The 21,252-nt window shown below is 34.8% G+C and overlaps 1 protein-coding gene across 1 annotated transcript in view; it reads left to right on the plus strand.

The window, feature by feature from the left end:
* The window catches only part of KLHL42 (kelch like family member 42), a 57,906-nt gene that overhangs the window by 3,394 nt on the left and 33,260 nt on the right, over positions 1-21,252 (plus strand). Inside the window, exon 2 of the mRNA XM_051961136.1 lies at positions 17,929-18,122. Coding sequence (XP_051817096.1) covers positions 17,929-18,122 — 194 coding nt within the window. The remainder of the gene's footprint in view (positions 1-17,928; positions 18,123-21,252) is intronic.

Below are 21,252 nucleotides of genomic sequence, written 5' to 3' on the forward strand. Positions count from 1 at the left end.
CCAGACAGGGAGATAAAGGAGATAAGGGAGATAAAGAATAAGAAAAAGAAAGCATATTGAAACACTCCCAAAACATGTGCAACCTGTAACATCTGTGGACATCCCATCTCCACAAAGGGATAGATTGGCGATGGCCTCTTGTTTTGCTTGATTTGAATCATGTTTGATGTTTATAATTTTGTTACATTCACTTTTTTTTTGCATATTTCTTTTCATTTATACTATTGTTGTAATGGTGTATGTTATTTTCTTAAATCTACTTATCTTCACTATGTTGTAATTCTTGTAGATCTTAACATATTTCATTGTATTCATCATATACATAATTTCTTAAAGTACAGTTATATTTCATTCATGTACCACGTTTATTTAGTCTTTCCCTTATCAGTGGGAATCTACTTTGTTTCTAATTTTTTGCTGTAACAAAAAATGCTTTTATAAATACTTTAGTGTATGTGGAAATATTCTTTTATTAATAGTTTCCTTGGGGAATAAATACTGTAATGAAATCTCTGGTTCATAGAATATAGACATTTTAGGCCTTTATTTGCATAACTCTAGATTTCTTTCTAAAATAGTTGTGCCATTTTAGGACTCCACTAACAATAGTGTATTTAACCCCTTCAATATTGACTTTAAAAATATATATTTTTTAGTTTTATAATATTCACTTTTATGAGATTTTGATTTCCATTTTTTCTCCCTTCCACTTTTCCCCCTCCCCAAGATGGCAAGCAATCTTATATAGGTTATACATGTATAATCATATTAAACATATTTCCCATTAATCATGTTGTGAAATAAGAAGTAGAACAAAGGAAAAAATGTGAAGAAAGAAAAAAAAAAACAACAACAAATAAGTGAAAATAGTGTTCTTCGATCTGCATTCAGATACCATAGTTCTTTCTCTGGATGTGGATAGCATTTTCTATCATGAGTCTTTTGGAATTGTCTTGGATCTTTGAATAGTTGAGGAGAGCCAAGTCTGTCAAAGTTGATCATAGCACAGTGTTGTTGTTACTGTATATAATGTTCTCCTGGTTCTGCTTACCTTAGTCAGCATCACTTAATGTAAAATTTTCCAGGTTTTTCTGGAAACTGTTCATCATAACTTATGCAACAATAGTATTCTGTTACATTCATATACCACAGTTTATTCAGTTATTCTCCAATTGATGGGTATCTCTTCAATTTCCAATTCATTGTTACCTCAAAAAGAGCTGTGATATACAATTTTGTATACATGGTTCCTTCCCTCCTTCCCCCCTTCCCTCTTCTCCCCCCCCCCCCCCCCCACCACTTTTTAAATGATTTCCAGTAGTTAGTTGCATCAAAGGGCATATACAGTTTTGTAATCCTTTGGGCAGGTAAACATTGACTATTGCCAGTTTTGAAAAAAATTTTGACCAACTTATAGGGCATGAGGTTAATCTCCTTAGTGGTTTTGATTTACATTTTTTAAATCAATGATTTGCAGCATTCTTTCAAGTGGTTGTGATTTGAATTTTTTAAAAAAATATTTTTGAAACTGTGCATAGCCTTTAAACACTATTGGAGAATGGCTGTTAGACTCATATATTTATTGTTTAAGAATCCTGGATACCAAACCCTGATCATCGAAATTTTAATCAAACATTTTTCCCCTCATTCAACTTCTACTTTCTTATTCTACGTGCATTAATTTTGTTTGTACAGAAGCTTTTCAGTTTCATATGATCTTTAGTTATTGCTTCCATCTCTTGTTTGAGTCAGAATCTCCTGCCTATAGCTGTGAGATATATATGATCTGCTTCTCTTCTAGGTTTTTTATTTTTCTTTTTAATGGCATGATCTTTAATAATGTCATATATTCACTTATAATAAATTGAAGAATATATTGTGAAAGTGTTGCTCTAAGGCTAATTTTTGTCAGACTGCTTTTCAGTTTTCTCTGCAATTTTTATCAAATAAGGAATTTTTTCCTAGATAATGTATGTTTTCTACTTGACCAGACACTAGGTTATAGAGTTTTTTTCATCTTTCTTTACTTTTAAAAACTAGTATCAAATGGTGTTGATGAATGTTACTTTATAATAATGGTTTGAAGTTTGGAAGGGCTAGTCTCCTTTCATTATGTAGGGTTTTTTTTTTTTTTTTTTCATCATTCCCCTTGATACTCTAGATACTTTATTTTTCTAAACGAATTTTGTTATTATTTTATCAAATACATTAATGTATTGCCTTTGTTATTGATTGGGATAGCATTAAAAGTATAAATTCACTTTGGCAGTTGTGCAGTTTTTATTATATTTGCACAGTTTAGCCATGAGTAGCTAAATGTTCCTCCAGCTATTCAGATTATTCTTTTTTTTTCTTTAAGGAGCGCTTTGTAATTGAATCTTTGGTAATTCATTTCACCAGATATTTTATGCATTTTGTTCTTATTTAGAACGAGATTTCTCTTTATATTGTTGTTTCTTGTGTTTTTCTATTATTATTATATAAAAATGCTGTTGATTTTTGAGGATTTACTTTGTAATTTGCAATTTTGATGGTTATTATTTTAATTAGCATCTTCGATGTTTCTTCAGGATTGTCCAAGTATATTATCATATTAACAAACAGGAGTAGTTTTTCTCTTGTCTTTTTGTATTTGCTAGCAATTTGAGAACTATTATCAAATAACAGTAGGGAGAGTGGGCATTCTTACTTTACTCCGACATTTATTAGGAAAGTTTCTAGAATATCTCTATTGCATATGATGTTTGTTCTTGGTTTTACAAAGATGTTTTTTATGACATTAAAAAAGGTAACCTCTATGCGTATATTTTGCAGTATTTTTTTAAAAGAATAAATGAGTGTTCCATTTTGGCAACAACTTTTTCTGTTGTCTATTGAGTTAATTATGTGGTTTGAGATGTTTTGGTTTTTAATATGATTAAACTATGTTGATTGTTTTCCTAATGTTGAATCCGGTTTGCTTCCCTGGTATAAATTCCATTAACTCATGACAAATGATTTCCCAGAAAAATGACTAAATGAGATTTTGAGTCAAAAAATTGAGTTTTAATATTTTTTGAGTTTAGTATTCATTAATAGTATTGATTTATAGTTTTCTTTCTGTGTTTTATCTTTACCTGGTTTAGGAATTAAGATAATTTTGTCATATAGGATTCTGATAGGGTGCTTTCTTTCTCAGTTTTTGGTAATAATTTGTGAAGTATGGATACTAATTGTTCTTTACCAGTCTGGTAGAATTCTCTTGTGAATGAATTCATTGAAAGTTTATTTCTTCAATAGGTCCTCTATGATGAAATCTGTTTCTTTTTTTGAATATTATATTGGTTATTTAAGATCTCTATCTGATCTTATGATATGCTATATCTTTGAAGCTATTCCTCTATTTCTTTGGGATTCTCTATTTTGTTAGCATATAACTATACATAATATGTTCTGATTATTCTTTGTATTTCTTCTGGCTTTGTTGTGGTTTCATCTGTTGTTATTTGCTATTTTATTGATTTAATTTCCTATCCTTTTAAAAATCAGATTATCTAAAAGTTTATCAACTGTTTGCACTAGCAAACTGTGCATACCCTTTGATCCAGCAGTGTTTCTACTGGGCTTATACCCCAAAGAGATTCTAAAGAAGGGAAAAGGGACCTGTATGTGCCAAAATGTTTGTGGCAGCCCTATTTGTAGTGGCTAGAAGCTGGAAAATGAATGGATGCCCATCAATTGGAGAATGGTTGAGTAAATTGTGGTATATGAACGTTATGGAATATTATTGTTCTGTAAGAAATGACCAGCAGGATGAATACAGAGAGGATTGGCAAGACTTACATGAACTGATATAAGTGAGATGAGCAGAACCAGGAGATCATTATATACCTCAACAACGATACTGTTTGAGATGTGTTCTGATGGAAGTGGATCTCTTCGATAAAGAGAGCTAATTCAGTTTCAATTGATCAAGGATGGACAGAAGCAGCTACACCCAAAGAAAGAACATTGGGAAATGAATATAAACTGCTTGCATTTTTGTTTTTCTTCCTGGGTTATTTATACCTTCTGAATCTAATTCTCCCTGTGCAACAAGAGAACTGTTTGGTTCTGCACCCATATATTGTATCTAGGATGTACTGTAACCTATTTAACATGTAAAGGACTGCTTGCCATCTAGAGGAGGGGGTGAAGGGAGGGAGAGAGGGGAAAAATCGGAACAAAAGTGAGTGCAAGGGATAATGCTGTAAAAAATTACCCTGGCATGGGTTCTGTCAATAAAAAGTTATTTAATTTAAAAAAAAGTTTATCAACTGTGTTAATTTTTTCAAAGGTTCAACTTTTAGTTTTATTTATCATGTCTATGTTTTTAAAAGTTTATCTACTTCTCTATTTTTTAATATCTTCTCTTTTATATTTATTTTAGTGTATATCCATTGGCTTTTTAATTAAAAAATGCATATTCAATTCATTGATCTTCTCTTTTTGTCTATTTTGTTAATATGTTTGTAGAGATGCAGTTTTCCCTGTGAGGACTGCATTAGCTGCATCCTAGAAATTTTGGCTTGAAGTTTCATCATTATAATTTTCTTTCACAGAATTTCTAATTATTCCTATATTTTGTTCTTTGATATGCTTATTATTAAATCTTCTTTTGGATCTTTTGTTTGTGGGCCCTCAACCAATGGCTGTTTTTATTGAATTATGGTCTATAGAGGATGCATTTACTGATTTTGCCTTTTTACAACTTGTTTGCGACATCTCTATGCCCCTGATACAATGCCAATTTTGGTAAAGGTTCCATATAGTATTGAGAAATATTTTTCTTCTTTTATAGTTCCTGTAAGAAGATACCATAAGTCTTTTAGCACTAATTTCTCCAGCAACTTGTTTATTTCCATATTGGTCATTTTGTTTATTTTTCTGTTAAGTGTCTAAAACTGAGAAAGGAATTTTGAAGTCTTGGTTCACACTATGACTGTTTATGTCTTCGTGTTCAGTTAACTTTTCTTATATGAATTTAGATGCAAAGACATTTACAGCATATACATTTATTACTGATATTGGTTTCCTGTCAGTTCTTGTCAGAATGTAGTTTCCTTGTTTATCCCTTTTTATTTTTTAATATTTGTTTTTGCCTTCTCAGATAACATAATTGCAACTCCTGCTTTTTTGGATTCACTAGATGCATAATATAGTTTTATTTTGGGTATATCTTTGTTTTTAAAATACTTTTTTTTAATAAGTAACAGGTGATAGGGTGTTTTAAAAAAATTAATCTCACTTTTTTTTTTCAAAAAGAATATCTTATCTATTCAAATTTTTTCAGAACTGTAAATTCCAAGAAGATAAATACATTTTTCCAGTCATATATACAACATTTTGCTAAAAAATGCTTAATAAGTATTTTTTGAATGAGTGATTCTCCATAATTAATATAGTCATTTTTGAGTAACAGAGCAAAGATCTCTTTTTCTCTCACAATCTTCTCTCACATTCTCATGTGTCCATTATTTTAAAGATATTCCTCAGTACTCATACTCAATCACAAATTTTTGTTTTATAGACTTCCTCCATTTTCATGCTAAACTTCTTGTCAGAGTAGATACTTTCATCAACTGCCTAACAAGATGAATTTCGACACACCTTAGTTGCTACACTATTGACTTTGTATTCTTATCTCTTGAAACATCAATAATATTATACTCTACTGACTAATTACTATCTCTTGATATTTTCAATTCCCTAAAATTCCTCCAAATTATTTTTCCTGATTCTCTTTTTACCTTCTTATAGTCTCCTTACCCAGCCCTGGTAAGGAAATCTCCCTCAAGACTCTAGCCTTAATTATTTTCTTATGGTAAACTACATTGGTGACTTAGTTTAAACTATCACCTCTATGGAGATGATTCTATTTTTTTGTCTTTGGCTTACATAATCATTTCTAGAAGTCTAGTTCTGTAGGTATAATATCTGAATTGAAATCATTGTTTTGAACCACATTGCTGATACTCCTTCCAATTTGAAGAAAGGCTGATTTTTTTCCCCATTTACCCAAGACTCTTTTAGATCTTTCCAACTCTTTTATCACATTCAATCAATTATCACATAACAATTAATTGCACATAAAAAATATCTATCCCATCTCTTATTCTCTACCCAATCTATCACTATTTGAATTTTAAGTACTTACCATTCTTTCACTGAATTAGTTTATCAGATTAGTTTAACTGCTCTCCCTTTCTTCAGTTTCTCCCTTTAAAATATATATTTCTCATAACTACAAAGTATTTTCCCTAATGCATATGTCTTTTTAAAAACTATAGCTTTTTATTTAAAAAATATATGCATGGGTAATTTTTCAGCATTGACCTTTGCGAAACCTTCTGTTCCAACTTTTCCCCTTCTTCCCCTCATCTGCTCCCCTAATATGGCAGGCTGTCAAATATATGTTAAATGGTTTTTTTTTTAGGAATTTTCTAATAACTTTTTATTGATAGAACCCATGCCAGGATAATTTTTTACAGCATTATCCCTTGCACTCAACTTCTGTTCCAATTTTTCCCCTCCCTCCCTCCACCTCCTCCCCCAGATGGCAAGCAGTCCTTTACATGTTGAATAGGTTACAGTATATCCTAGATACAATATATGTGTGCAGAACCAAACAGTTCTCTTGTTGCACAGGGAGAATTGGATTCAGAAGGTATAAATAACCCGGGAAGAAAAACAAAAATGCAAGCAATTTATATTCATTTCCCAGTGTTCTTTCTTGGGTGTAGCTGCTTCTGTCCATCCTTGATCAATTGAAACTGAATTAGCTCTCTTTATCGAAGAGATCCACTTCCATCAGAATACATCCTCATACAGTATCGTTGTTGAGATATATAATGATCTCCTGGTTCTGCTCATTTCACTTAGTATCAGTTCATGTAAGTCTTGCCAATCCTCTCTGTATTCATCCTGCTGGTCATTCCTTACAGAACAATAATATTCCATAATATGTTAAATATGTTAAAGTATATGTTAAATACAATATATGTATATAATCTCACTTTATTTCAATGGATTGTTTCATTCATTCGCATTTAAAGGTATTGATGAGGGCAGGGTAGGGAAGGAGAGGTATGGCAGGAATGGGTGAGAGTTTCCTTGTTCTCCAAGGCATGAGTTTGCAGTGAAGGGCATTTGCTAACTCAAAGGCTGTGATAAAAAAGGCTTTTATTGTTAAAGAGTCACTGAGAGAAAGACTTCCTTGTCAGGTAGTATCATTCTCAAGAGAGAAGTGATTTGCAAAGAGACATTTTCTGAAGATCTATTCTATACAGGAACCTAAGAATTGACATTCTGTATGCAAGACTATTTGAGTTTGTACATGAAAAGAGACATTTTCTGAAGACTCATCCTGGCTCCAGAGGATGTAACTTTTTGTTGGTGATTTTACATAACTTTACAGGGCTGTCTTAGGTAGTTTTACTCTCATCAGTATGAAAATTAATTTATATTTTCCTTAATTTGTCTCTAATATTGTTTTCTTCAGGTTACAATTCTTTTTCTTTCTTCCATTGTAAACAGATTATTAAGCCTCTACAGTAAATTTAGCTTAATCTTTTTTTAAAAGTTGGCCTTATTTTCACTATTTTTCTCCCCACTCCTAAACTCCCACTTGTTTCCTTTTTTCCTTTGGAGTTTTGCTTATTAGTTCCTTTTTGCTTTCCTATTTTAATGTGGTTATTTAATTTTTCTCTCTCTTTTTTCCTCCCTTTCTGTCAAATAAATTGCCCTTCCTCTCTTTTCCTTTAATTAATCTTCATTAATTTTTTTTCAGTTTCATCTTTTGTGCCCTTTTCCATTATTTATCTTCCATCCACTCTTGTCCCTTATTCTCTGCTTCATGCCTCCTATCTAATCTCTTCATATTTTCTATAATCTTCTTCATCTACTGCAACTAGAATTTTTGAGATAAGAGTTTGCCTCATAGATTTCCTCCTTTCATTATGCCTCCCTCCCAAAGCAATACAAATTCCTGCACTTGACAGAGGTGACACACCCTATGGTAGAGATTATGCAGCCTACCACTGTTTTACATCCTCCCCCTGCTTACTTTCTTTCTGAATTTGCCTCAAAATCTCCTTAGATCTATGCTTCCATCTTCCTGGTCCCAATTGCCCCCAGGAGTTACAGCTTTCCCTTCTCCCTTCCTACCACCTAAGGGTAGGACAGGTTCTTGTGTCAAGTATCAAATCTACAAAGCACCCAGAATATCTTCACCCCTAGGGGCATTCATCAGTGGAACCTTCTGCCACCATTAGAGCCCAGACCTCATTCTTCCCTTTCCTCCCAATTTTTAATCCTTTCCTTTTATCCACTTCCCTGAAGGCTATTCTCTTCCTCAAAATCCATAGGAAAAATCTTCCCCTTATTTCTAGCCACTGATTTGACCCAGGCACATAACCCTCCCTATTCCCTGCTCCTTTCCTCTCTTGTATGTATCCTCCTATTTTATAATGTAACCTTAGAAAAAAACATTGACTACCCTGTAGGGAGGGGTTCCTGTCTGTCTTGTCCCAGGCCTGCCTTTCCTCTGTATCTCAGTCTTTGTCCAAATTTCCTTGTATACATTTAGAAAAAAGTCACTTGTCTTCTGCTATCTATCTGTAGCTGTCCTTTGCTACTGCATTAGTGCAGTTCTGTTGTTTGGGGTCTTTGAGAAATAAATAATTAATGTCGTCAAGTCTGATTTTCTTTCTAAGAGTGTTTCAAATGCTTATTTCTGTTTAGGTCACTCTAGATTCTATTGCCATTCAAAACATATTGATAAGGTTTAGATTTAGGGAACCAAAATGAGATTAGGGTTTCTGGTGGTCTGGGAGTTAAATGAAAAGGTCTAGTGGCAGGTTTGGGGTTCAGGGAACCAAATGGAGAGGTTTGGCTCCCTTGCAACCCCTTTGGGATTTGGCCCAAGGGTAGGGAACTTTGGGGACTCCCTTTGTAATGTCGGAGAAACTGAGGCAGGAGATTAGAGAGTTTTTAATATTTTATTAATGGGAGAGTAAGATTGACTGGACAGGACTCTCGTCTCAGATTATCCAGTCAGACAGAGATAAGTATACTGGGACCAAGGAATCCATATTGGTCCCAGGGCTGGAGGACCCAAAGAATCCAGCGTCCAGCATACAGCTGCCAGATGCCATTCTCCAGCAATGAATGGAAGAACAACAACTTCTTAAATACCTTTTTGGAGACAAAGAAGAGAAAGGGAGGGAAGGTTTTTTTATCAGGGAGGGGAAGCCATAAAACCTAAAAATTCCAGAGACAAAGAAGTAAAGATATCATGGGTTGGTCTTGGAATATTCTAAAGGAATATTATAAATCCATAAAAGAGTCAGGAGAGCTACTCTTTTATCTTGCTAATTCATAACCCGAGAGCAAATAATCCTTAGTTTTACTGGGTCAGAGACAGAACAGTTAAGGTAACTGAGACAGGGAAACTGAGTCAGGACAGTTAAAGAAAACTGTGGCATAACATTCCACACTCTTTCTCCTAAATATTCAAACCTTTGAATCTTAGCACCTTCCTCTAGATACCCAGGAGTTCTTTGACCCACCTTATGTAAAGCAAATGAGCCAAAAATAAAACTAGAAAAAATGTAAAGACTCATTGGCAAGAGCAAGTCTCTCCCTGATAACCCCAGAGTTAAACAGCTGTACAAAGGCTCCCTTGTTGCAAGCATGTCAGGTCCTCTACAGTTTTGGAGCACCATCTCAGCCAGAGAATCCAGTTTGAGATGGACAGTTAGGTCTGTGGTCATTTGTGCACTTAACTCAGTCTCTGCTTACAAAGCAGCAGGGTCCAAGGCCCATTCAGAGAGGCAGCCCTCTCCATGGGGGAAGGATGAGGCTTATAGTACTCCACCCGTCCCCACCCAGAGAAACAGGACTGCTATTAGAATACAGATTTCTGAGCAGATTATGCACAGTTAGACCATCAAGGCAGGCAAACTCCAAACTTTTTAGGTGCCTCAAGCCAAACTTCAAGGTCCTTTGAAATGCTGAAATACTTAATGAACTGGGGTTACAGGAATGGAAAAACAGATCAGAGAGACTGCCAGTGTCACGACAGGTGTCTGATTTCTAAAACTTTTCTAAAAAAAATAATCTCAAAAACTGAGTCTGCCAGGGAAATTTTAACAAAATAAGGGATTCTAAAACTAAAGCATCCAAATTCAATCTGAACTAGTGAGATAGGGAGTGGGGCAGAAATGCCTAAGGCAAAGTGAATAGGAGCTAGGGGTTCCCATTCTTTCAGGTATTTTGAAAAAAATATATCAGTTTCCCCAATGTTCTATCTCTACCTCCCTTTTTTTCTCACGGAAAGGAATTATCAAATGACATTCCCCATATAAATCCCAAGAGCAAATCAAAATCCCTATACATAACAGACTAATACAGTAGCATTTCCTAAAAAGGCCTAAAAAGCCCTCAAACATAACAGCAATAATTACAGTTTTAACAAATCCCATCCCAAGTCTTAAAACACACAGTAATAGATGATCCAGATAAGGTTTAACAGTCAGTCATCAACCATTCCCAAAGTCCCTCATATCAGTCCAAAGTACAGTCGATGCAGGGTCAAGTCCATGGTCTCATTTTTAAAACTGCTGCTTCAGGCTATGAAGTGACAGGAGGCTCTCATTCCTTGCAGAGTGGGTGTGTTATGCTGGCAATCAAAGCTGATCAAAGCTGATCCAGGTTCCAGAAGCAAGTCAATATCTGTAATTTGACCAAAATCTAGAACAAAAACACAAATCTAACAAATAAAGATTAGATCAGTCTCAGATAGACTCAGTTCACCAGACTGTTGCAAAATACGAGGAGGCCAAAATGGATTGGCCAGCAGTTTCCTATGTGAAGAAATGAGTTTGCTTTACAAGCCAAGCAAACGGCTGCAGTCTTACAGACCCCTGTTAATTGTCCATTTATCATGTAGAAACCTTAAAGGAACAAAACACAAATATCCAGTAACAGACAGATAACCAGGCAAAATACTCAGTTGCCCAAGCATTTAGGATACAATGATTACATATAACCAGACTGAAAATAGCAAAGCACGACATAATTGAATTGCAGTAACAGTTCTATTGACCATTGCTCTGATCAGAGAGAGATCAGTTACAGAAGGAAAAATTCAAGAACATAACTATAATATAACATAAGCAATTGAGTTTTAACAGCTTATCAATCGTCCCAGTAACTGTCAGAGGGTGGAGCTTTAAAACTCCCAAATAGCATTAGCTAATTAACTCTAAGCCCAAAAACTCCAATAACAGATGTCATCAAATTTCGGATAAATCTTAAACAATTATTTATCATATCCTTATAAGTCATACCCAATACATAGAAAAACATCCCAAATTGCATATTGTCCATAACAAACATTTTCAAAAGGACCAAGAAAAACAACTATTATGTTCAGAGACCCTTTAAATAACCTCAGGATGACCCAATACAATCAATTTAAACTTATACAAAACACCCAATTCCACATAAAAGAATTCAAGGTTTTTTTTTTTTTTTTTTTTTTTTTTTTTTTTTTAACATAGCAATTAAACTTTTAGAAATACTCAGACCAAAGTATGGATCACATTTATGACCATATTCCTCAACCAAGAAAACTTATCTATCTGGGGAAATTGGTATATTTTTTTTAACTTTCCGAATTTTCAAATCCCTTTCAATCTATTTTTCTTCTTTTCCTTTTTTTTTTTTTTTTCTTCCTTTCCCTTTTCTCCCTTTTTCTCACAGGCTGCTGCAGTCAGCCAAAGACAGAGAGAGAGAGAAAGATTTTTCAAACTTCTTGATATTTTCTAAGTCTGCAACACAGAGGCTGAATCCTTATCTCTTACAAGCTTACTAACTTTTAACACAGACACACACAGACAAACATGGAGCTCCAATTTACTATGCACAGTTGCAACGTTGTTTTCCAACCAACAACATAACAGACAAACCACACAGAACATAGAACATATATGACAGACTACACAGTTACAACATTAAGCAAACATACCATACCCAGAGGATATTCTCCAGCGTCCCAGAAAATACCCGTCTCAGAATTTGTAAACCCATCGGTATTTATTCTGAGACCACAGGTTGCAACAACAGAACAGACCAGAACCAGAACCAAAACCAGATGGTACCCAAAAAGTTACCCAGACAGACTTACTCTCCTGAATGCCGAATCAAATGCCGAATCGATTTCGTTGTCCACTGTAGGCCGGACTGAGGCTGAAGCACTGCTTCAAGGAACAGACCAAGGTCCTGAGCCCCCCTCAGGTCTAGGTGGAGACTGAGAGATCTCTAATCTCTAATCCAGTTCTCAGTTTCTATTATCTCGGTGGGACCTCCAAATGTAATGCTGGAGAAACTGAGGCAGGAGAGAGATTAGAGAGTTTTTAATATTTTATTAATGGGAGAGTAAGATTGACTGGACAGGACTCATGTCTCAGATTATCCAGTCAGACAGAGATAAGTATACTGGGACCAAGGAATCCATATTGGTCCCAGGGCTGGAGGACCCAAAGAATCCAGCGTCCAGCATACAGCTGCCGGACGCCATTCTCCAGCCATGAATGGAAGAACAACAACTTCTTAAATACCTTTTTGGAGACAAAGAAGAGAAAGGGAGGGAAGGTTTTTTTATCAGGGAGGGGAAGCCATAAAACCTAAAAATTCCAGAGACAAAGAAGTAAAGATATCATGGGTTGGTCTTGGAATATTCTAAAGGAATATTATAAATCCATAAAAGAGTCAGGAGAGCTACTCTTTTATCTTGCTAATTCATAACCCGAGAGCAAATAATCCTTAGTTTTACTGGGTCAGAGACAGAACAGTTAAGGTAACTGAGACAGGGAAACTGAGTCAGGACAGTTAAAGAAAACTGTGGCATAACACCTTCTGTCAGTGAAGAGACTTCCTGTAAAAGAATTTACAGATCCAAAAACCTAGATTCATAAAAGAGGTTTGTTATGGGGATTGGAAGTAAGGTTAGAAATCCTGACAGAGGCGGAAAGTTTGATTAGGGAAATAGGTGAGGATAAAGAGAGAATAACACTGGAAAATAATATTCCAGTGGACAGAGGCCCTTGGCATCCCAAGCATGGCATGTTTGGAACCTCAGCAAAGAGAGGGTTTTAGTTTGGCTCTTTTAAATTGAATGTCTTAGTGGCGGCTGGGATAGCTCAAGTTGGCTATGAGCTGGGGGTTGCTCTTGATGGGACTGAGTACAGCGCGAATTGAATTGAATGGAAGATCTATATTTGAATAGGGTTGGAATTATGTGGCTCTAGATTCAACCAGACCTACCTAGGTAAACCACTTTATCTGATTCCCTGGGGCGGTCTCTCACTGAGGCAAGGTTGAAGGAGATTTTCTCCTTCTGGGATTTTTAGAGTTTCAGGGTCCCCTCTTCAATATTATTCCATTCCTGACTGCATTTTCAGAGTAGTTTTGCATCATTGGAATGCCCTTTCCTTTATATTTGAGGGCCTTCTTTATTGAAGAGTTTGTTGTTTCTGAATTGTTAAATTTAACTACTATGCTATGAATTTGCAAATTTGTTTTTTTTCTGGAGCTGATCTATGATTCTTTCAATTGTTATTTCATTTTCTGCATTTGGAAGTGCTGGACAATTCTTTTTTGTTTGTTTTTCTACTGAATTATGGTTTTAAAGTTTTTAATCCTGTCATGTTTTTCCAGGTGACTCATGAAACTTAGTCTCTATACATCCTGTCTTTGAGATTGGTATGTTTTGTTTGTATGGTAAGCGTATTTAAATTTTTTTTTTAACTTTTCATCTTCTAGACTGTCCCTACTTGTGATTATTTGCATTCCTGATCAATTGTTTTCTTTTTTGTTTCTTAGATGAAACTCACCATTGTAGATTCAAGTTTTTCTATTGTGCCACTTTTTTTTTTTTTTATTGTGCAAGTCAGAAATTCTTTCTTAATTCTCATCTCTGTTGTAGCCCCGTCTTCTCATCAGGTTTTCTTAGGTCCTTTGTCTCTTTCAAGTGTTGAATCATTTTTCTTTGTTTTGCAATATTTACTGATAGATTCCTGAACTCGTTTATTAGATCTAGAAATCATATTTCCTTCTGCTTTTTGCTTTTTCAAAGTCCTTTTCATGTATCTGCTTATTCTTAAGGTCTTTGAGTTTTCTTCTTCCTGAGATCTTTGGGAATTTCATTCATTTTCCTCTTGATTTTTCCTAGTTACATGCTTTCTAACTCTTTTTTCCCCTGATGGTGGTTTCCCTGGATTCTGGATCTTAAAGTATGTCAGCTTCTTTTGATGCTGGGCAAAGCCTAGATTTCTGCTCCAGGAAGAGGGAGCAAAGTAGGAAGAATAGAAATAAAAGAATGGAGGCTAAGGGTACATGAAATCAGTAGGGGAAGAATCAAGAAGAAATAAAAAGGGGAAAAAAGGCCTGCTTCAGGATTAGTACAAGTCATGGAGACATGTCATGTCTGTGATGCCTTTTGTCCTACTTGAATACCTCCATAGTCCCGTACCTGGAAGCCAGGAGGTGTGACCAGCAGTTCTCTGTACTTTAAATGTTCTTGGTCAGGTCCTAGTTGGAAAACACCTAGTTTCATTCTGTCAAACTACAAATTAGTCCCTTTGAAAGGTTCTCTTTAAACTCAGATGCTAATATTAATACCTCAGTTGAGCAATAAAAAATGCATTAAATAATCTCAGATGTTTTGAGTCTGAAGTTGTGCTACTACATATTAGCCACACACCTTCAGCAAAAGTAATGCCACAAAATATTTTCTTGATAATTAAGTCCCATATGTTATATATTGAATAGACCTTGGAACCTTGAGTGATTATGATGCTGTAATCAAAGAGGATCAGTAATTCAAATAGCAAGAAATCACTTAGTACTTTATAATAAACCTTCATGGTCTAGAGGGAAGACTCTCTCCCTGGGTACCATTGGTGTTTGCCCTTTAATCTAACAGTAGGGTTATTGAACTCAAAGTAGTTGATTTCCCTCAAGGATTGAATACAGTGCAGAAAGCCTGGGAACCAAAAAATAACAAGGTAACTTGTTTCTACTTGGGTTGGTTTGGACATAAAATAAAGTGGTTTTCATCAAACCCTTTGCACCCTGGAAAAAAAGGTGGTATGAAGCATACTTTTCCAGGCATGACTAATGTGTTGATTTGTTTTGATTGCTTGTATTTCATTGTTATGATGGAGGGCACTTCATGTTATAACTGGAAGACAGCAAATTATTGGGAAGTGACAGGGAAATAAAAGAAGAAAGACCATTAATCAAACATGAATGTGTCAATGAATAGAGATTTTGCTATGTAAATTACAGCTCAAAATCTTCAGTATTTTAAATGTACTGTTTCTTTTGAAAAGAATTAATTTCTCTGCTCTAGCAGGAAACTCTGGATAACAGGTAGGCAGCGCCTCCTGGTGGGCTGAATGGGGATCTGAACTCAGAAAAACAGGTTATCACTAGACTGTTTTTGTGTTTGCTTTGGTAGTTATTGCTTTCCTTCGTACTATTTTAATTGGGAATAATCTTCATAGCAGGTATTGTTTCTACATAATCAAGCTTTCACACTGTCTTAGAATCTCAAAGCTGGAAATCCCCTTTCCAAATCTCATCTTGTCTTAACTCAAAATTGACATTAGAATCCCCTTTGCAAAGACCAATAAAGGATCATCCAGGTTCCACTTGAACATTTCCATTGAGGGAGATCCTACCATTTCTGAGCCAATTCTAATTATAAAATTCTTCCTTCCTTCAAGTTAAAATATGCCTCTCTGTAACTGGTTCCACTCCCTGGGGCCACATCTGATGTTTTTTCCACATGATGGCCCTTCAGATAATGGAAGGCAACTATTAAATCTTATTATTAAATCCATTAATTTAGTTTAGTTTAATTAATTTAAATTAAATCTTCTTATTAATTCTTCTGCCATTTAAATCTTCTCCAAGTAAAACATGCCTCGTTTTTTTGAAAACGAAATGCATTTTTGAATGCATTTTGAAATGCATGGGTCACTATCCTTCTCACTGAGCTGGTCAAGTTCTTCTGGCAACTTGAAAATACAGTAGTATTTAAAAAAAAATTATTCTCTCCTTCCTTCACCTTTGCCCACCCTACTAAAGCAAAAAAGAAAAGCAAAACCTTTTGAATAAATGTGTATAATTAAGCAAAATAAATTCCCATAATGGCTGTGTCCAAACATGTGTCTCATTTAGTCTATCACCTTTTGGTCAGAAGGCAATCTTCATTTCTCTGAAATCTTGGTAATTGTGTTCATTGGAATTATGAGTCAGGAAAACATTACACATTGCTTTTTAATTCTTTATTCCTGGGGCCATTGACCTTGCCAGGTCATCATCCTCACTGCCAAAGACATTTGTTAAAAGTCTCTTCTATAACATTGCTCTAAAGAAATTAAAACACTCAATATAGTATTGCCTTTTTGTCTAAGACTCCCAGTGACAAAAAGTTCATGTTGGAGTTCCATTCTTTTATATTGTTCTTCAGTTAAATGAGTTTGGTGTTGGAGGTCGGAGCTCAGTAAATTAACCTAAGCATACACCAAGCAAGTTGTATTATTCTTAACTCTCTACGTTAGAGAATTACTGCTTAATTACATAGACTATTTTCATATGGTGAAGTTCCTCTTAACTCAAATTTGACAACTTGAAAAAGCATTTCATAAGAGGCCAAAGTGCACTTGAGCAATTTAGGGGGTAGGTAGAAGGATTGTTTACTTTTTGGCTGCCTTTTAATTCAGCTTTGAAAATAACTACTCACCTATTTGCCTAGGGCAAGTGATTCTGCTGGATGAGTAATAAAATGTCTGCTAATTTTATTTACTTTACTTTCAGTGTACCTTTGGGGAGTAGAGAGTAAAAACAAATTGTGGGCTGGTAAAATCGTAAGCTTATTTACAAGACTGCCTTAATTCTTTCAGTTCTCTATTTTTCATGGTCAAAAATGACATCATGATCAGGTTTTATGAATCGTTGGCATCAGAAAAATATTACCAAAATGATGCCAAAGGGACCCCCTACTAACTCAGCCACCCAGGTGAAGTCTAGTGACATACAAAATTGTTCTCAGGGTCTAAAGCACAATATACAAGTCCCAATGAAGGGAATGTTTTTTTCACTGATTTCTAGGAAACTTAACTCTGTTTACAATTTTACTATTAACTGTCCCTAAGTCTATTTTATACTTTTTAATGATGTCCTTTTATCCACATAATTAGTTGTTAGCTAGCTCAACTATATGTATATACGTGTGTATGTATATACATTTACACATATGAGTATGATATACCTCTATACATATATATTTGTATTTAAACTAGCGAGCCTCAATGACCTCATCAGTAAAATGGGATAACAAGAACACCCATTTTACAGATTCTTGCTAGGATTACATGAATTAACATATGTAAAGTATTTTGTAAATATCTCTTTGTCTTTTTCTCATTCTGCATACAAATGCTAACTATTGTTATTATTTATAAAATGTTAGAATAGATGACCATGACCTCTAAGGTTACTTCCATCAATGTTATGTTTTTTTGACCCTATGATAATAGCACAGTGCTGGAAACATAAAAATGTTCAATAATACTTGTTTAAATGATACCTTCAAATGTTATCTTTTGTTAAATGTTTTCAGAAACATTTTGAAGATTTTTTTTCCCTGTAGAAATTTAGGGCAGGAAAGGATCTTAAAAGAATTAGCAAGTTGACCTTTCTCTTTTGAGGTTAGGATTATACTCCATCCATCACTGAAAAATGCCTTATCTTAAAATCTCAAGAGGAAATTCCAGGTTCTGTCTTAGTTATACATATGATCTTTTGTATCATAGGTCTTTCATTTCTCTCTTTCAGGTCCAGTTTCAAGCTTCTGGCTGTGAGTGGAAAACTATATGCCATTGGTGGACAGTCTATTTCAAATGTTGAATGTTACAATCCTGAGCAGGACTGGTGGAATTTTGTGGCTCCATTACCAAATCCTTTGGCTGAATTCTCTGCCTGTGAATGTAAGGGAAACATTTATGTCATAGGAGGATATACTACTAGAGGTAAGTCAAGTGAGTCAGGGTAGTTTTAAAAATGTGTAAGAACCTGCATCTTAGAGTGGGGCAAAGGAAGTGTTCAGATGTATCCAAATGTTTACTTGTCAATCAAGGTAGAATCAATCAAAAATTATTTATTACAGACTTACTGTGTGTTAGTCACATAGTTATAGAGATGGGAATGAAAATCCTAAAGTTGGGTTAGTCTATAGGATAAGTTGGTGATGGGACCAACAAGATTGGTTAAAACAAGGTTAACAATTCTATAAGAACAAGCTGGGCATTAATTGGGGACCTTGGGGGAAACCATGCTTCTGCCTACTGCCTCTGAAAACTTTATCAGTACAATACAGATAGTTTCTTATTAGTGCAAGTAATGAATCCTGTGAATGAGTTATATGCATTTGATTTTGCACTATTCTAAGTTATAATTACGTATAATATGATCATTGGTTCTGTACATTAGTAGAATAATGTGACTACTGCAGTGAATAGTGCATTGGCCTGGAATCAGGAATACTTGAGTTCAAATCTATTCTCAGACACTACTTGTGTGACCCTGTTTGCCTCTATTTCCTTATATGTAAAATGAGCTGGAGAAAGAAACACCAAACCATTCCAGTATCTTTGCCAAGAAAACCCAAATAGGATCACGAAGAGTTGGATTTGACTGAAAAATGATTTAACAATATCAGTAATACTTAGATTTAAGGTAGTTTGGGAAGAAGTAAGGACACTAGTACTGGGAAGGAATTGGAAAGAGCTTCATGTAGGTGATACTTGAGCTGCATCTGAAGGAAGAGATATTTTTATGAGATGGACATGAGGAAGATGGATGTATAATTGTGGAGATTGGCCATACTAATATCAAACTAATTTGGACTCTAGGGTGTAATAGCAATCATCCAGCATCTGTTAAGCACCTATTCTATTCTGGGTAATGTACTAGGTGCTGGGATAACAAAGACAAGGAAACAAGAAAGCCTCAATAGGAAGGCCCAAGAAATTTGCATTCTATTGGTGACTAATTATAACCAATATATATTTAAAATACATAAAAGATAATTTGAGTAGAGACACTAGCAGCTGGGGGAAGTGGGAAAGACTTTACATAGAAACTAGAATTGAACTAGTTTGGAGTCATGATGTGAAACATTTTAAAGGCTAAAGTGGGGATTTATATTTGATCCTAGCAGAAATTTGATCTTAGTGGTATTTCTTGAAAAGGAAAGTGACATTCATTCTTATGTTTTAGGAAATCACTTTAGCAACTATAGTTGGTGGTGAATTAGAGAAAAGAGAGTCTTAAGGTAGAAAAACCAATTAGCAAACTGTTGCAGTAATCCAGGAAAAAGGTTGTGAAGACCTTAATTAGAGTATATAGAGAGAAGGGGATGGATGGGAGAAACTTTGTGGAGTTAGAATTGAAAGGACTTGACAACTGATTGGATCTGAGCTGAGGGAAAGTGAAGAATTGAAGACAATTGTGAGTTCAGAAATCTGGTGACTGAAAGAATGGTGATGCTCTTGATAGAAATAGGAAAATTCCAAAGAAGGGTTTTGCTTTTGATGTGTTGAGTTTGAAATGCCTGTTTAAAATGTCCAGTTAGCAATTGCTGACAGTACTAGAGCTTAGGAGAGAGACTTAGCTCATAATACTATGAGCTTGGAATGCTCTGTCACAGTTTGGACACAAATAGTCTATTTGGGGTGGTTCTCTAACTTTGTGCATCTCACATTTCTTTTGAGCCACTTCAGTCCTGTTTGCTTATAAAACACAGAAGCTTCTCTGATGAGGGCATGTTATGTGCCAGTGTCTCCCATGTCATACAACCAATCTAAAGTTCTTTAGAGAGGCCTTGAGAGTACCTTTGTATCATTTTTTCTAATCACCACTCTAGTGCCTGCCCTGTGTGAGTTCTCCATAAAATAGTTTTTTTGGCAAGCATATGTTTGACTAGCGAGCAATTTAAAGATTTGGGAATCATCAGCATTAGGTGATAATTAAACACATGGAAGCAGATGAAGTCTCCTAGAGGAAGAATAAGAAGAGAAGAGGATCCGGGATAGAGCCTTGGGGCATACCCATCTTTAGAAACTTAGATACAAATCATTAAATTGGTGGTTGCCAGATGGAAGATGAAAGGAATATATAAAATTGATTGTTTTTCTGATAAAAGGAGTACTTCTTTATGTTTAAAACCATTGAAAGACAGTTCATTGAAAATGTACAACTGGACTGGTAGAATATTCAGAGTTTTGGTCACATTTGATACAGAAAGAGAGGACACCCTCTTAAGTTTCCCATGCAGAGACTAGGATAGAACAAAAATGCTATTAATGGCTTATCTTGGTTGTATGTGACAATACTTAAGTGAAATGAGTGTCTTTTAGTTAACTTGCAGTTCTCCCAATTGGTAGTAAGCTAGTACTGTTAAGTGTTTTTGCACAGAACACTGGACTATGTATTTGTATTTTCAACAAAGAGGTAGGAGAAATTGTGCTGCTTGACTCAAAAAGTAGGTGTTGTTGTTTTTTTTTTTTTTTACTGAATTAAAAAACATTTTTATTAAAGCTTTTTATTTTTTAAAACATATATGTGGACAATTCTTCAACATTAGCCCTTGTAAAACCTTCCGATTTCTCCTCTCCTTCCCCCCATGCCCTCCCCTAAATGTAAGGTAGTCCAATACATGTTAAATATGGTAGAAATATATGTTAAATCCAATGTATGCATATATATATATTTTAATTTTTAATTTTTATTACTTTTTAAATTTAAATTTAAATTTTAGCTTTTTATTTACAAAACATATGTATGGGTAATTTTTCATCATTACCTTTGCGAAACCTTTTCCTCTCCTTTCCTCTACCCCCTCTCCTAGATGGCAGGCAGTTCAATACATGTTAAATATGTTAAAGTATATGTTAAATATAATATATGTGTACAGATTTAAACAGTTACTTGCTGCACAAGAAAATTTGGATTTAGAATGTAAAAACCTGAGAAGGAAATAAAAAATGTAAGCGGACAAAAAACAGAGGGAGTGGAAATGATATGTTGTGGTCCACACTTATTTCCCATAGTTCTTTTGCTGGGTGTAGCTGATTCTCTTCATTACTTAACAATTGCAAC

Source organism: Antechinus flavipes, chromosome 5 (assembly GCF_016432865.1).
Source record: "Antechinus flavipes isolate AdamAnt ecotype Samford, QLD, Australia chromosome 5, AdamAnt_v2, whole genome shotgun sequence".
NCBI classification, from domain to species: Eukaryota; Metazoa; Chordata; class Mammalia; order Dasyuromorphia; family Dasyuridae; genus Antechinus; species Antechinus flavipes.